At 49.7% G+C, this 15,435-nt stretch overlaps 1 protein-coding gene across 1 annotated transcript in view; it reads right to left on the bottom strand.

Moving 5' to 3' along the window:
* The window catches only part of SH3BP5 (SH3 domain binding protein 5), a 76,419-nt gene that overhangs the window by 45,321 nt on the left and 15,663 nt on the right, over positions 1–15,435 (bottom strand). The window contains exon 3 of the mRNA XM_027061872.2: positions 4,275–4,403. Within this exon, the coding sequence (XP_026917673.2) occupies positions 4,275–4,403 (129 nt within the window). The remainder of the gene's footprint in view (positions 1–4,274; positions 4,404–15,435) is intronic.

Here is a 15,435-nt window from a genome sequence, read left to right on the forward strand (position 1 = left end):
GGAGGAAGGGGGAGTTGGCATCTAACACAACTTGAAGATGGATGGCGGTGGGGCTGCTCCCTAATAGGAACATACTTAATGCTGCTCAGTTACACATTTCGAAATGGCTCAAATGGTGATATGTACGTTCTCTATAGTTTACCGCACTTTCAAAAGAGAAACAAAAAAGCGGAAGCACTGGGACTGGCAGTGATAAAAACGACAGGCCCAGGGCCACTGCTAGACCAGTCAGAGCCCCAGGAGCAAAGCTAGCAAGAAACACTCAACTGTTCGGGCTCACATGGCTCCACCCCCTCGTCAGACACTGACGCCTTATACACGCTGAAGGCCACGTGGGCTGACAGGTATGTCAAAGCAGCCTTACAAACATGCTCTGGCTCAAGGACAAAAACCCTCAAATAAATGAAAGCCAGTTCCCTGCCCCCACCCCAGCTGGGCGTGGGGGGCTATGTTCTCCCTCCTCTTGGTGGAATTTGGGCTGGATTTTCACAATCAGAGGACTGGAGCTGACTCATCCCTTATCCAACGTGACAACAGGACCAATAAAGTTAACGCAAATTTTTGATGAGCAAATACAATTTCTACTGACCCAACAATTACAACTCTTTGTAGACTCTTTATGGAAAATCAAGCTCTTTAAGTCTCTTCTGCATCAGGGCTCTGGATGGATGGACATGGGCATTCAGAGAGACAGATCATAAAACCACCACCAGGATGATCTCATACAAAAAAAAAAAAAAAAAGGAGACACAAATCAAATATTAACAGAAGATACAGGGACTTCTTTTCTTCGTTTCGTCTATTTTCGAAATTTTCTCCAACAAAAAAAGTTGTTTAATGCAGCTGAAACCTACGCTCTTGCAGGGATTCTCCTGTCAAACACGGTGCCTCCCTGAAGTCCCGAGACAACCTCACGGGAGAGCCGAGGCGGCTCCCGTAACCACCCCTGCTTCCTAGACCAGGAGGCAGAGGCTCTGGGAACACAGTGCCTCACGATACACGTTGAAGGAGATGCTCAGAGACCGCCCCTGCTGTACACAGCCAGAGAGTCTGTAAATACAGAAGGGAAGGGGGTGGGGATCAGAGAGAGGAAGAAAACAGGAAGCCCAACTGGCAGCCGCTGGAGGTGGGCCCCACCCCCTTCGCCATCAGGAAGGTCAGAGGATGCTGGTACACAAACAGACCGAGTCACCTGGCCCAAGCCCAGACAGCCCACCGTGTGCCCAGATGAAATGTGACATCCGTGCCCCGCCTCAGCCTTTGAGCATCCTTCCAGTTCCTCGGCTATACGCCAGCAAGGTCCCTTGCGGGCGAGGGGCAGAGGTCACTCCGGGCCTTCTCCGCCCTCCTTTTCCTGCCCCACCTGCAAGAAGGCAGGGGTTCCCTTCACATTCTTCTTGGCCTCTGCCGGTTGACAGTGAGTCACTCAGTCATCCCCAGGGTCTGGCTATTATCTTGTGAGACCTGATGACTCAGTGGCTCACCCAAGGGACTCCGTAATTGTCACGATCACTAGCCTCACTAGCCACGAGAAGGGATGAGAGGAAGGAGCGATGCCATAGTTCACAGCTGCCCAGCAGTGAGACTCTGCCGACCCAGCTCCCTCCTACCTCTTTTCCCATCAAAGAGGATTTGGGGAGGGAAAAGAAGAGAGTGGTATGAGATCTATCCCAGATGTGTCACAGACAACTGGGGACCTACCCGGCAAATGAGATTTAAATGAACAGATCTGCCAGCTGTGTTCCTATCCTTCCGCTTATGTGGCCACAGGGCAGGAAAGCCGGGGGGGCGGGGGGGTGGGGAGGACCAGGGACAACAAAGGAAACGCTCAGAATGCCGAGGAAGGGCCGGGAGGAACACTGGCCCTGCTGGAGGCCTGTCAATGCATGGTTCACTCATTTGTTCCGTTAGCCCTCATGGAGCTTCGCTACTACAAACAACAATAACAAGTCAGAAAGAGTGCCATGGAGGAAAAAGCACATCAAGGAACAAGGGATGGCGGTGGTGGAGACAGCAAGTAGCAGTTATTTAAATGGTGGCCCAGGGAGGCTTTGTTGTTGATAAAGTGACATTTGGGCAGAAAAGTGAAGAACAGCTGAGTGAGCAGACCATGCAGATTCTGGGGTTAAGACAATGCCAGAGGGGCACCTGGGTGGCTCAGACAGTTAAGCGTCTGACTCTCGATTTCGGCTCAGGTCACGATCTCACAGCTCATGAGTTCAAGTCCCATGTCGGGCTCTGTGCTGACAGCGTGGAGCCTGCTTGGGATTAATTCATTCATTCGTTCGTTCGTTCATTCATCTCTCTCTCTCTCCCCACCTCTGCTCTTCCCCCATTTGTGCACGCTCTCTCTCAAAATAAACGCTAAAAAACTAGACAATGCCAAACAGAAGGACCAGCAAATTCCAAGACTCTGAGGTAGGAGCACATGTGACACGAGTACAGCCAAAGATGGACACCTCCCACCTGCTGGGGCCAGTGAGCTGATGGGCCAAACTCCACCAGTCCCTGAACACAAAGGTCCTGTTCACCAGCTTGGTGTCGAAGCCTGAGCTCAGGGGACCAAGTGAGGAAACCACCGCCGCAACTCCAAGGGGTTGTTTTAACAGACCAGTCTTAACGATCCCGAGGCACGGGCATATAGACAGTTCTAAGAGATATTTGTGGGCTCAAGAGAGTCAGAGGGCAATAAATTCAAGTGTTGAAGACTTTCAGAAAAGGTTTCACGACCTCCTTGGTACTGATCAATGTTTATGTTAAATTATCGTAAATTTCTCCTCAAACCCAAAACCCAAACCCTTTGCACTGCAATTTCAGGTCAAGAATACTGCTACTCTGGGCTACATCCCAGCTGGGGGTGCCCCTTAAAGACTGGTGAGACACAGGCACTTTGGAGACAATACCTCAGGGTCTGGAGGACCTTTTAAGAAGGGTTTCACCTCCCAGAGAAAGGCAGAAAGAGGGGGCGGCTGCTCAGAGTTTACTGCAGCCCAGTGAGTAACAGGCACTCCGATGCTGACCAACCCGGTTTAGCTGGTCAGGAAGGAGGAAGGGTTCAGGTGGCCATTCTGTCTAGGAATAAGGCAACCTATCTGGCAGGTTCCAAACAGAAAGCTCAGCTCAGGGTTCAGAGTATGAACACACATACGCAGCTAGGATCTCAGGAGAGCCACTAAAGCATCAAGGGAATCCCCTGATGAGAAATTTGAGAGGCCCGCGGAGGCAGGGCAAAGAGGAAGAACGCCCAAGTCCTGGCCCCTGACCCTCAACAGGTCTGGTCTGAACATGTTCCTAGATTTCTGAGGCTTCGTCTCCCCAAGAGTTCACCCTCCCTGCTCTACCGTGCCCAACCGCACGCGTGCGCACCCTGGTGTACACGTCCCCGTCACTCACTGAACGCTTTCTTACCGGCACCTTCCGTCACATAAACACACGACACGGATGGGACCGACACTCTGGACCAACCGCTTAGGCCTGTTCTGGGTGGCCACGCACACTGAAAAGACATGGTGCGAGGAAGCCAGAGCGAGCGGGGGTGTGCAGAAAGCCCCAGGCTGGCACCCAGCAGACATCGGTGAGCGTTAGGGGCTCATTCCCTCCCCCACTCACGGGGCCGGCTAGCAGAGGCTGGGAGGAGACAGAGGCAGAACACTGCACCACCTCAGTGGGGACAAAGGAGGACACACTCTGAAACCAGAGCCCGGTCCCATGCCGTCCAGCAATCGCCTGACCACAGCTCCCCTCTGCTGCCCCTTTGTCGGTGCCAGTTCCCCAGTTGCCTATTTGGGCTCTCGGGGCAGAGAACCCACGTCTCAAGAGAAGCAAATGGTAAATTCCTCTCAAACCAGAGAGGAGACGCTGCAAGGGAGGGAGTCTTCTGCCTGCTGCCTGCCAGGCGATCACCAGAGAGGGCAGAGGAAGACACCTTGTCTTCTAGACACGTCCTCTCGTCCACACCAGCTGGCCCAGCTGCCTGGGGGGGGGCGGATCTGGGCACTATCTCGGTATCCAGGTGGCACCCACTCACAGGGTCGGCCAAATGCCAGCACCCACACTCTATTAATAGCATCAGGAGCTGGAATGGAGCAGCTTGGGTAGGGGGAAGGAGAAAGCAAGAGGCTGTCTTCAAATGCAGTGTATACAAAGTCGTGGTGGCTCTGCATCCTGGGGGACTTGTGCTTCTAACCTTCGACTGGGGACACAGAAGTCAGAAGGCGCATCCAAAACACGGTTTGGGGCGGAGGCAGGGGAGACGGTCAGCGGGGCTGCCTTACCTGCCTCGCCACCCTCCGGGCCTCCCAGTAGGGCTTCGAGTCTTCCACAGCTTTGCCAATTTTCTTCACCAGCTCGTCCAGCTTCACCGTTGCTTCCACCAGAACGGAGCGGAACTTCTGACGGGCATCCTGCAGCCAAGAGAAAACGAGGAACAGTTGAGGCTTAAGGAGGCATCCGCGAAAATCCACTTTCTCTATCCAAAAGCACCAAGGAGGGCCTTTGCAAAACCTACAAGCTCCTAAATTAATATCTTTGTGAGCAGCACCGTCTAAAACTCTGTGATACTGGAAATGTTCTATCACACTGTCCAATATGGTAGCCACTAGCCACATTTGGCTACTGAGCACTTGAAATTGGCTAAGGAGGCTGAGGAAATGGGTTTCCAACTTATTCAGTTTTAATTAAGTATATTTCTATTTTAAAAATAAGCACGGGGGCGCCGGGGTGGCTCAGTCGGTTAAGCAGCCAACTTTGGCTCAGGTCATGATCTCGCAGTCCCGCGTGGGGCTCTGCTGACAGCTTGGAGCCTGGAGCCTGCTTCGGATTCTGTGTCTCCCTCTCCCTCTGCTCCTCCACTCGTGCTCTCTCTCTCAAAAATAAACGTGAAAAAAAGTTTTTAAAAAATTTTTTTAACGTTTATTTATCTTTGAGACAGAGAGAGACAGAGCATGAATGGGGGAGGGTCAGAGAGAGAGGGAGACACAGAATCCGAAACAGGCTCCAGGCTCTGAGTGGTCAGCACAGAGCCCGATGTGGGGCTCAAACTCACGGACCGCGAGATCGCGACCTGAGCTGAAGTCAGAGGCTCAACCGGCTGACCCACCCAGGCGCCCCCAAAAAAGTTTTTAATGAAAGTAAATAAAAATAAAAGTAAGTGTGGCCAGTGACTACTATATGAAGATGGACAGCTCAGGCTTGATTTAAAAGTTCTATCTCCTCAGTGGGCAGCTTCAGTGATGGCACCATGTCCTATGCTCCCATGGAGTCCTCAACCGTATAATGTAGTCCTCCATGCAGAAACACTGATCGGAAACTTCCCACATGCCAGACCCTATGCTGGGTGTGGGGCTTGGTCCCTGCCCACAGGACATGTCCAGTCTGGCGGGTGAGGTAGGCATTATAGCCATTCCAGAAAAGTCCACGCCAGGATGAGACTGGTACAGGTGCCACGGAACCCAGCAGCAGAGAACCTCACAAGGTCTGGTAAGGCGGGACGGGGCGGTGAGAGAGAGACTTGGAAAACATCCAGAGGGGTGATATCTATACAGAAGCCCGGAGCATGAATGGTCACTTGGGAGAGAGGGAGAGGAAATACTGGGCCCCGAGCAGGCAGAGAAGCCATATTCGGCCAAGAGGGGAGAGGGAACGGCACGGTCTGAATGAAACTAGAAGTCTGAAATGTGGAAAACAGCAAGAAATAAGGGTGGCCACCCATCCTGGAGGCAGCTACAAGCAACTTAGGTCTCAATTAGGGGTTGGAAGGGAGGAACAGGCAGGCAGGCCATTCTAGGCTTAACCACAGTGTCAAAGTCAAGAAACCCAGATCCACGGACTTCACGAGGAGGAAATAAAATTAAAAAGAAGGAACTCAGTCCAATGTCTAGGGAGACATATTGGAGGGTTGGGTTAGTACTTTCCAGACCCCATACCCCTCTACTCCTTTTCCCTTAGGCATTTGCCTGACACAGCCTCGTGGGGGTGGGAGGAAAGGGGCACACATCTGAGAGGGGAAATAGATACTCAGAGAAGGAACAATGCATGAACACCAGCCGTGGGGCTGCCCCAAGACCAAGCAGCCACCCAGCTGGTAAAACACATGTGCTGGGGCACCTGGGTGGCTCAGTCAGTGAAGCGTCCGACCTTCGGCTCAGGTCATGATCTCGAGGTTCGTGAGTTTGAGCCCTACGTCAGGCTCTGTACTGACAGCTCGGAGCCTAGAGCCTGCTTCACATTCTGTGTCTCCCTCTCTCTACCCCTCCCTCCTTCCCTCCCTCCCCCCTCTCTCTCTCAAAAACAAACGTTAAAAAAAATTAAAACAAACACACAAACACGTGTGCTCCACTGGCTGCAGAGGGCCCGCCTCATGAGCAACTATCTGAAGACTATCTCTAAGCATCGAACTGTAGGGGCCTCTTGGGCCAAGGGGATGGCTCAGGGGGGTGAAGAAGGCTCTGCCCACTTGTGTGTCCCACTTGTGTGTCCTCCATCCTACTGCACCAGGGCTTGCCAGATGGGTTTGAAAATGATGCCGGCACTCGAGCATACGAGGGTGCTGCCTTTGCCTCACATGGGCGCTTCTCAGCTCCTGAGCCCCATCCTACTTCTGACACTGGCCTTGGTCCCTTTCGCGGGCCCTGTATCATCATCTTCTTCTCTGCCTTCTCTTCTATGTGGCCAAGCCCGCAGTCACCTGCTACAGCTTCTGGAAACAAAGCACACCAGGTCTGTCCTGGAGAGGAAGTGGCGTGGGTGCACAGGGCAGCCCAGGGACTAGCCCCGCTGAGCCCCGGCCAGACTGCATTTCCAATATGTAAGAGGCAGCATGTTGTCTGAAGCCCGGGATTTTTTTTTTTTTCTTTTTTTAACCAGAGAGATGGATCCAATCTCCACCAAACCTCTGTGAGGCCCTCATCAGACAACTTCTGGACTCATCATTTTTATTACCAATTAAATCGTTACTTTCCATCTCATAGGGAGGGCAGAAAAAAAGGAATAAAGGAGAATGCAAATGTAACACAACTAATAGCTCCTGGACGCACAGTACATGCTCAGCAAGTACACGCAATCCCCCATTACCACCCGGCACAAAAAGAGACCCGTGATCCTGTTTTAAAAACACCGAGGTCGTCCCTCTGAGGCAGGGGCAGCTGACAGGACGGAAGTAACAACCTGTCACACCGTGTAGGCAGATGCTTTGCAAATGCACTCACAAGCATGACTGAATTCTTCAAGTCCCCACCCTGACGAGACGCAGGACCAGTGCTGTATCCAGATCACAGGTGAGAAAACAGAAGGCCATCATCAGCGTGTGACCCAGGGCAGATCACATCATCACTCCGGGTCTCTTTTGTAAAATGAGAATTGGGCCCCAAACCAGTGGCCCCTGGGCCAGTAGGCTTAGTGCCTTTGGTCCGTACGCTGGGTACTAAATGTCAGGAAAATCTGTATTTTTTTTTTTTTTAAGTGGATTCTCAATTTTCTCATAAAAAGAATCTGATAATCTAGCCACATGGGGCCCTCATTCCTACCTGGAAACCACTGGCTAGAAGTGGAGGAGACGCCCCCTTAGAAAGAGATTTCCCTTTCCAGTCCCCACTAGCCCTTTGCCTGAATCACAGCCAGCCTGCATCACCCATTGAGGTGCCCAGCCCGGCCCCCCGAGACTTTTGATTTGCCAAGAGCTATTCTGGGCACGGGTGAATATAGCCCACCACGCCTGCCTTTCTGAGGGAGGGAGAGGGATGCAGAGCCCAGATGGGCAATTTACTATGTGGCAGACGTGACCACAAATGCTTTCATTCCATCAATTCGTGCAATCACAACCTGATCAGGCAGGTGCTATACTGCTGTTATTCGCATTTTACAAAGAGGAAAACTGAGGCCCGAAGGTAACATGCTTGAAGCCACGGAGCTGGGAAATGGCAGAACCAAGATTTAAACTCAAGCAGTAAATAGACAAGTATAAGGCAGCATGATAAACACTAAGGCCTCAATACACACACAGTGTAAGCGGACACACAGCTGGAAAGGCCACCCCAAGTGTCACCCAAGCCAGGCCCCGAAGAAAGGGGATTTCACCAGACAGGGAGGGAGGGGCACTAGAAGCAGAGGGAGGAACGTGAGCAAAGAGCAGCTGGCGGGAGGGCTGGTGGGGGTTGGAGCAAGGAAGGGTGTGGGTGCTGAGTTAAGGCATGTGAACTTTATCCCAGCACAGTGGGGAGACGGGGTGGATTTTTTTTTTCTTTTCACGTAAATCTCAATTTACTTCCCATGAGCCCCTGGCAGAAATGACCAAAGAATGCATTCTTCCACAACAAGTGATCTAGTTTACTGGAAGACTCCACTATGAAGTACTTCCACAGTTTTGATAACGTACACTGAATATTGACTACAAGATAGTTCTGTTGGGAGGAAAGGAAGTGAGAAAGAGAGGTGGTTTGGGGGGACGGAGGGAGGAAAGAAATGAAAATGTCATCTTCCAATTGGGATCCTGGCAGATGGTTAACTAAAACTGACAAATCAACAAGCAGCCATACAGAGCCCACCATTTATTTAGTCATAGAAGTTAATACCTAATCAGCTAAAATATGGTCAACTGATCAAACTGTCCTTAAGGGAGGGGAAGATGGGAATGGGGTAGGATGGGGTTATTTATTTTTTTTTTTTTTGCCTTTTTAAAAACTGTGCTAAGATACCGTGGTGAATTTTTAAGCAGAGGCATGACCAGATCAGATCTGGGTTTTACCAAAGAGTGAACAGGGCTCCTCAGGGGATGCTGGTGGGCAGATCCTGGGACCACCAGCCTGGGTAAGCGTGTGGCCATCAAAGGGTATTGCACCCAAAGGACTTGATTTGACATCAGTGTTTTCCCTCTATAAATGAGGCTGTGTTGCCAGGGATGATGATGCATGGCTGGCTGACGTCCAACCACCACCAAGCCTATTCATCCAAGACGCGTTAAAAGCTAAACACAAAGCCAGCCTTCTCCCTGAGAAGATAATGCCGACCCAGTTCTTTTACCATTCCACAGAAAATCCTAGCCATTTGAGTAACACGTCTCCACAAACACTGGAGTGTGAGAGCCCACAAACCCCCATCTTTTCTGCCAGCCCAATGCTAACAGCCTTGACTTTCTTGGGCCTCACCCAGGGCCCAGAAGTGGTCACGTGACCCAGGCCTGGCCAATCAGATTTGGATACACCTAGCTTCGATGATTGAGGGAAAGCATGTGACCCATGAGAACCAATGAGACTTCATTCTGGGACTTTTCTGAACCGGTCGGAGGAACTATTTTTCACGGAGAAGGCTGAGAGAATAGAATGAAAGGCTAGAGCAGATGGCAGCCATCTTGGCAACAGGAGGGGAGAGCCTGGGAGAGGGAGGAAGTCCCAGCTGGCAACACTCTGAGCTTCCGGAAGTGGCAATGCTTTACAGTCTCACCCTACACTCCACCTTCCCCAGAGCCAAAACAGCACACACAACCTCAGCTGTCGCAACTGTTTTATGTTTTGCTTAAAGTAGTTGAATTGCACTTCTGTCATTCGCAATTGAATGAAATAAAAAAGATAGACAAGTAGGCCTTAAAGTAGTCATAATTAATATAGATAGGGAGGAGAGGGTCAGTCTACAGTCGTATTATGGCAAAGCACTAGTAATTAAATATGGTTAAGTGCTAGAGGCTTTTAACCCTGACAACAAAGTCATGTTTATATGGAACAGAACCCGGAACTAACCTGGACAAAGCATTTCTCTAAATCCCTCCGAGTGCTAGTTGGCTACATTTTTCAGACAGCTTGCCGCAACTGACCTTGTGCTTTTTGCCTTATTTCCTAATTCAAGAAAAGGACTGTGGTTCTCCCATTTCCTACAAGTACAGGCAAACGTGTTTTCCAAGATCAGAGTGGAGGGTTACTTCCAGGAATGTCCCGGGAGGAGAGAAAGCTATTTTCCCTACAGTAAACGACCCATGCACTTCTGTATAACCTTACCTCGGGAGAGCCAGCAGACCTTTTACCAGCCCAGAAAAACAAGCCATTTACCAGGCGGGGCTGGTTCCCTCAGCTGGGATCCCTGAGATCGTCAAATCTGAAAACTGTGTCATTTCCATTAGGTGACTCAGGGCAATTTATTCAAAGAACTGCTGAGGGTGGCACAGAATCCCTGTTTTGAACTTGCGTGTCAAAAATACAGGCCAGTATCAGGTAAGAACTCCAGCGAAACCAAACTGGCCAGGGCCGGCGTGCCTTGGAGACAGTGCGCCAGGTGTCACCCCACTGAAGACGAGTCTGTTTTCTGGCCAATCCGCTCATCAAAGCCTCAATGATGTCACCTGTAAGCTGAGAATGACGGCCTTTCTCCTCCACAAAGGTGTCCCCAGAACCAAGGGAGATTAAGATGGGACATCAGTTTTTAAAAATAACTGTCCTACAAATTAAAGATGACACCATACTTCAAAAGAGCCTGAGTAATGCCATTTATAAATACACTGCTGCTTGCAGAGAGATTTCACAGGCATTACCTGAGCCTCACAATGACCCTGTAAGACGGGCTGAGCAAGAATGATGGTCCCCAGCCTACGCGTATCTCAGGTGAAGCGCTATGTGGCCTGAGGTCACACGCCAGTGCGTGCCAGACTTCAGACAAGAACACATACCTTTAGTCTTTTCATCCAATGGCTTTCACTTCACCTGTAGGTTCCCAAAGTGTGGTCCAGGGGACCATGGTAGGGGTCCCTGAGGCTCTGCAAGGTCAAAACCATTTTCCTAATCACACTGGACTTATTTGCCTTTTCACCTTCATTCTCTCATGAGTTTTCAGTGGGGTTTCCCAGAGACTACTTCATAGGAGACATGGCAGCAGACGGAATGCAGAAGCACACAACTCAGCCCCTCTAGGAAGCCAGACTACAAAGAGACTTGTAAGACAAAAAAACCATTAAATGATTAATTTCCTTTCACGAATTTTTTTTTTCTTTCGTTTGGGAAAATACTTATTTTCTCATAAAATATGTCAACGTGTAATAGGTTTATTATTGTAATTTTTAATGAATGAATTTAATAATGAATGAATTTAACTTTTTTTAATGTATGTTTATTTTTGAGAGACGGGGGGGGGGGGGGAGAGGGAGGGAGGGAGAGGGAGACAGAGGATCCCAAGGGGGCTCTGTGCTGACAGTAGAGAGCCCGACGTAGGGTTCAAACCCACAAACCATGAGATCATGACCTGAGCTGAAATCAAGAGTCGGATGCTTAACCTACTGAGCCACCGAGGTTAACTTTTCTAACACAGCAAATATATATATTACCCACACAGAGCTCTCTGGGGTACTCAATGATTATAAGAGTGTAAAGGGAGAGGCACCTGGGTGGCTCAGTCAGGTAGGTGTCTGACTCTGGCTCGTTATAATCTCACGGTCTGAGTTCAAGCCCCGTGTCCGGCTCTGTGCTGACAGCTCAGAGCCTGGAGCCTGTTTCTGATTCTGTCTCCCTCTCTCTCTGCCACACCCCACTCGCTCTCTCTCTCTCTCTCAAAAATAAACAAACATGTAAACAAAAGAAAACGTTAAAAAAAAAAAAAAGAGTGTAAAGGGAACTTGAGGCCAGAAGCATCAGGTCTGCTGTGTGTAGACTAAGCCATACCCTTCCCCCCCCTCCCCCCCCCCCCCGGGGCTGCCCTGCAAAGACATCTCACACACTGGAAACACCAGTGTATTTTCAGTAACAGCGAAGCAGTTGTTCCTGCTCAGATCTTTCTTGAATCCTTCTGATTTTGTCCAAGGAGAGGGTCCTGTTGGGTGCTACCATGTCTCCACAGCAAATGCAGCTGCTAATCCACATTTTGAGAAAGGGGGAGCTAATCTAGCTGAGCCTTCCATAGAGAAGGGAATCTGCTAGAATTTGATAAGCAAAACACATCCACTGGAAACAAAACGGCACTGGTTTGAAAGTCACCAAGCTGTGCCCTTAGGAGTTGGGCACTTGCACACACGCAGAAAATTCTTCAATAAAAACCTTGCTTTAAGAGTACACTCATGATGAGCACTGAGAGATGAATAGCATTGTTGAATGACTATGTTGTACATCTGAAACTAATATAATGCTGTATGTTAACTCTACTGGAATTAAAATTAAAAACAATAAAAAGCTTGCTTTAAATAAAAACACATTTCCAGGGCACCGGGGGCGGGGGGGCGGGGTTCAGTCAGTTAAGCATCTGGCTCTTGATTTTGGCTCAGGTCATGATCTCACAGTTGTGAGATCAAGCCTTGCATCAGGCCCTGTGCTGGGCATGGAGCCTGATTGGGATATTCTCTCTCTCTCTCTCTCTCTCTCTCTCTCTCTCTCTGTCTGTCTGCCCCTCCCCAACTCGTGCACATGCACACACATGGGCACGCTCTCTCTCTCTCTCTCTCTCTCAAAAAAAGTATTTCCTTTTGATGGCTTTTCACTTACAGTCATGAAGTCTCCACTTCAAACAAGATGAAGTAAAAATGTCAATCAATTTAAAGGGAAATATGGAATAAACAGTAGATACAGAACTAGGATAAGGCAAAAATTATGACGGTGGCAGAAGACGAACGAGTCAGAAATGTAAAGTCTCTGTTTGCAGGAACATTCTAGAATTACATAACCAAGGGCACCACTGGAAACATTCTGGCTTACTGACCAGTTATAAGGTACCTGAAATGTTTTTATGTTTACTACGTACCATGTTTTCTTCCCCCCCCCCCCCTCCAATCTTTAAGAGTACTTGTGGCAGCTACTAAAACACCCAAAGAAAGCACTTAAAACAGTGCTTGGGTGAAAAGGGTTAAGTGCTCTCCAGGGCCGTCAGACAGAACTTTCTGCAAGAATGGAAGTGTTCTGTATCTGTGCTGTCCGGTGCAGAAGCCACTAGCCACTTATGGCTAAATAAAAGCTTGAAATGTGGCTGGTACAACTAGCTGGATTTTTAATTAAATTCTAATGTTTCAATCGTAATTTGAAGAGCCACACGTGGCTAGGGTTTGCTACAGCGGACTGCGCAGGTCTAGCTCCTGACCCTGGATTTCACTCCACTTTTCCACTCTGAGACCACGCCTCGCTCCTCGGGCCCTCCGGTGGGTGGCCTTCTTTCCTTGCCTCTGTCCGGCTTTCCTTCCCTCAGTCCCAGCTCCCATGGGGAGTGGCTTTCACAGGCCTGTGAGAAGGGGGGCCAGGACAATCTCACTTCGCCTTCAGGAATTTTGCAGCAGAGGCGAAACTGGAAAGACCGCTCCGGGGTAGAGCCAGGGCCTAGAGAGCCAGACCAGCGAGGCCAAGGCTTGAGCACGCAGGAGCCAGGAGGAAGCAGAGTGGAGAGGGGAGGGTCAGGGCAGAAGACCAGCAGGAAGCTGGAGCCAGCATTCCCCATTCCCCATCTCTGTGCAGGCCCAATCCCCCATCAGCCAGTTCCATCCAACCAGAAGAGTCTGGTTAAAACAACTCCGATGAAATGGAAACACGCACGGGAAAGAAAAGGGAAGAAAATAGGGCCTTCGAGTTGGAAGAAGCCAGCACATTGTTGAGGACCGGGTACCTGACTCCCTTCCCTTCTGACTCCTTTTCTCTTCCACCTCGAGCCCTGACTTCAGTAGCAGAGGCCAAAACCACTAGTTCCTTCTGTGGGGATGGTCCCCCCACCCCCATCCCCCGCATCAGGCAGAACCTTGCAGCCATGTTTCTGATACAAGACCCTCTCCCAGGGAACAGAGGAAGCCCGAGGAGGGAGACACAAAGAGAGGGCAGACAGTGAGCGAAAGCCAACGAGAGAACACGAGGAGGCAGCAGAGGAAGGCTCGTGGGAGATTATCTGGGTTCCCTGACTAATCCTGCAATTAACACGGCCAGACGATTCATCAATCAAGCCAAGATACTTTTGACAAGGAGGCGGAGTGCTATTAATAATTATGCTGGAACAACAGGCATAAACCAAGTCTGTCGGCCACACTGGGATGTTCCGTCTCTCCACACTTAAGGCTCTGTGGTGCTTCTCTCCCTTGGGTTCCAGGAAAGACTCCAACCTTGCAGAAATTCCTTTGACTCAAGCTGTTTTGAGCAGTTGTGGGACACAGCGTAAGGGATTCTGATCCCAGTTTGGGCACTGCGCAGCTCCGGACCCAGGGGCGGTCCCTATGCAGCCTTGGTGACAAGACCAAGTGCTGTTTCCTCTTCTCATAGCACCGCACTTGTCCTGGGTCTGAACTACCAAGAGGTTCCTTCTACCAAGAGGGGGGAAAAAGGAAAGTAAGAAAAGATGGTGGTCAATATGGTTTCCTGCTGCGAGTTCTTCTCTTCTGAGGTGAACAGAGATCTGAGAGCTTTCTTTAGGCCCGAGTAGAACCAAGTTCCTCCTACCCAGAAAGGCTCTGTTTTAGAGCCCTGATGGGACTGTAGAATGTTTCCAGACATGCAGGTGAGCACCCAGTCACCTCTCCCACGACATCACAGCCTGCCAGAGTGGTCCTGCCAGCCTCAACCATGCAGATTCCCCTGAAGCTCTATCCAACGTCAAGATCCCACAGGCCCAGCCATTTGGAGGCTGAGTTAAGGCACTTGACAGATCTGGGAATGAGGAGAAGGCTCTTCCTTTCAGCTTTTTAATTTAAAATAACTTCCGGGGCACCTGGGTGGCTTACTTGGTTAAGGGTCCAACTCTGGATTTCACCTCAGGTCATGATCTCAGAGTTTGTGCGTTTGAGGCCTGCATTGGGCTCTGTGCTGACAGCACAGAGCCCGCTTGGGATTCTCTCTCCCTCCCTCCCTCCTTCTCTCTCTTCTCTGCCCTTCCCCCGCTCTCTCTTGGTCTTGAAAATAAACAAACTTAAAAGATAAAATAAAATAATTTCAGACTTGGAAAAAGTCTGATGCAGACATGATGTCCCTTTACCCTGAAATACTTTAGCCCATAGTTCCCAAAGCTGAGGACACTCTCTTACATAGCCAGAGTACAAGGAGGAGAATCTGAAAATCAACACAGATACCAAGCCAACTAACCTGGTCTAGGACTTCATTCAAATTGCATCAACTGTCTCACTATTGTCTTTTATAGTAAAGGAACAAAATCTTTCAGGATCCAATCCAGGATCGCCAGCTTGTATTTAGTTGTCATATTTCTCTAGCCTTCTCTAATCTGGAACAGTTCTGCAGTCTTTTTTTGTCCTCCATGGCCTTGATATTTTTGAATAATATGAGCCAGTTAAAAACGACTCACTTTCAATTCATCTTTTTTGTTGATGTGACGTGTGCATGAGCCACCAGAATGGAATTTAACCAATTACAAAAAAGTATGTTTCAACAGCCCAAGGTCCAAAGCACCACGAAGGAAAAAAACCCACAGCTCTTTAAATCTTGGGGTAGAAGGATCAGTCCTAGGAGGCCCTGGAGGAAAGACTAAAGTTGCACAACACCCCCCCACCAATGA

The sequence above is a fragment of the Acinonyx jubatus genome, chromosome C2 (genome assembly GCF_027475565.1).
Source record: "Acinonyx jubatus isolate Ajub_Pintada_27869175 chromosome C2, VMU_Ajub_asm_v1.0, whole genome shotgun sequence".
In the NCBI taxonomy this organism is placed as follows: domain Eukaryota; kingdom Metazoa; phylum Chordata; class Mammalia; order Carnivora; family Felidae; genus Acinonyx; species Acinonyx jubatus.